A 1,683-nucleotide genomic window follows, 5' to 3' on the forward strand; every position below is an offset into this window, starting at 1 on the left:
TCTTTCCTTCTGGCTTTCCCACCAATATCCTGTATGCATTCCTCATCTCCCCCATTCGTGCTACATGCCCTGCCCACCTCATCCTCCTTGACTTGATCATTCTAATTACACTTGGCGAAGAGTACAAGTTATGAAGCTCCTCATTATGCAGTTTTCTCCAACCTCCTGTCACTTCATCCCGCTTCAGTCCAAATATTCTCCTCAACACCCTCATACCATCTTTACATTAATTAATTAAAAAGTATATTAAATTGAATTATATATATTTTTATTACAAATTTATCTTCCGCCATTTTCTGAGTTGAATGTGATAATTTCAGGGCTGTTAACCTATTCGGGTGTTGTTGGTGTGGGCACAGCAGAAACAGATCTTGGACTTATGCTTTTTGGTGTTGGCTCTACAGATGAGGCACTATTCCGAGATATTGCAAACTACAAACAAGAGGTAAGCAAACAACTGAATCCTTTGTCTCTCACTTCCTGACCACTTCCATAAGTGGGGTTACTGCTATTAAATAAGACTTCCATCATGAACACAATTTTATATCCAGATGCGTGAGACCATTTAATTATGTGTCTAATATAATCTACATTTTAATAAGATAACTACTGTGTTAGATTTGAGGTTCTCACACTGATAATTATAAAGATTACTACCTGACGGCATGCGACAATGTGTAATCTGCCATACATTCACTTAAGATATTTTGTAGGACCATACTGCTTCTATCTTCAGGGTTGAAGAGTATGCCAAACACGTAAGAAGCAAAAAGCAAATAAGAAGCACAGCAAGCCACAAATAAAAAACTGGACTCTGATAGAAGCCTGTAAAGTTTCTCAGGGAGAACCATCAGGAACAAAGGGAAAACTAACTACTACTGGCCCTGAAAAGGTCTGTAGTGTGATGGGAGAAGTTGGGAGGAAAGTAGCTCAAGTGTGCTGCAGGCAATTGGAAGGGGATAAAGGGGAGAGTAGCAGCAGAAGGAGAGCTGATGCAAGGAAAAGGTAAAAGATGCTGAAGAAAGAGCAGCAAGGAAACAGGAGAAAATGTAACAGTTAATAGCATTTGCTAGGAGACGAGTAGAGCATGAACCTTTACTGCAGTACATGAGAGCACACACTATAGGAGAGTAATCTTCCAGTTTACTGCGTCTGCACTTATACAAACCCTGCCACTGGTAAGTAAAGTAGACCATCTCAGTACAGTATGGTAGGTATCCACAGATCAGAAAACATTGATCCAGAGCTCCATTACTCACCACTGTTAGATTAATTACTGTAGGAATTGCATGTTTCTTTGCAGAGCAGCACAAGCGCACAGCATCCTAGTAGCCAGCACTCATCTTCTTTGGTGAGAACTCAGTTTATCCAGAGACCACAATACACAGGACATACTGAGTTGTGCTGTCCTTCCAGACATAAATACATAATGGATAACCCAACCCCTCCTCCTCCATCATCAACACCATCACCGTCGTCATCATCATTATCTTCTTCTCCTGATAGCCCATAAGGGCCTTATATGTGTTCTCTAGTTATATATAGGTGTCCCTCTTATCATCCCCCCTGCATAGTGAACAGAGCAGCACAGTTAGTGGTAACATTTCCTTTTTCATTCATTCCATATGGATATACCACTTCTGCACTCTGTTTCACAAGTTCCTTATCACTGATGAAGTAACA

The 1,683-nt window shown here is 40.6% G+C and overlaps 1 protein-coding gene across 1 annotated transcript in view; it reads left to right on the forward strand.

Annotated features, from left to right (window-relative positions):
- The window catches only part of LOC117282282 (alcohol dehydrogenase [acceptor]-like), a 3,291-nt gene extending 2,529 nt beyond the window's left edge, over positions 1-762 (forward strand). The window contains exon 3 of the mRNA XM_033751336.1: positions 321-762. Coding sequence (XP_033607227.1) covers positions 321-484 — 164 coding nt within the window. The 3' untranslated portion in view covers positions 485-762. The remainder of the gene's footprint in view (positions 1-320) is intronic.
- The last annotated feature ends 921 nt before the right edge of the window (positions 763-1,683 follow it).

This window comes from Cryptotermes secundus, unplaced genomic scaffold (assembly GCF_002891405.2).
Source record: "Cryptotermes secundus unplaced genomic scaffold, Csec_1.0 scaffold1562, whole genome shotgun sequence".
Classification (NCBI taxonomy): domain Eukaryota; kingdom Metazoa; phylum Arthropoda; class Insecta; order Blattodea; family Kalotermitidae; genus Cryptotermes; species Cryptotermes secundus.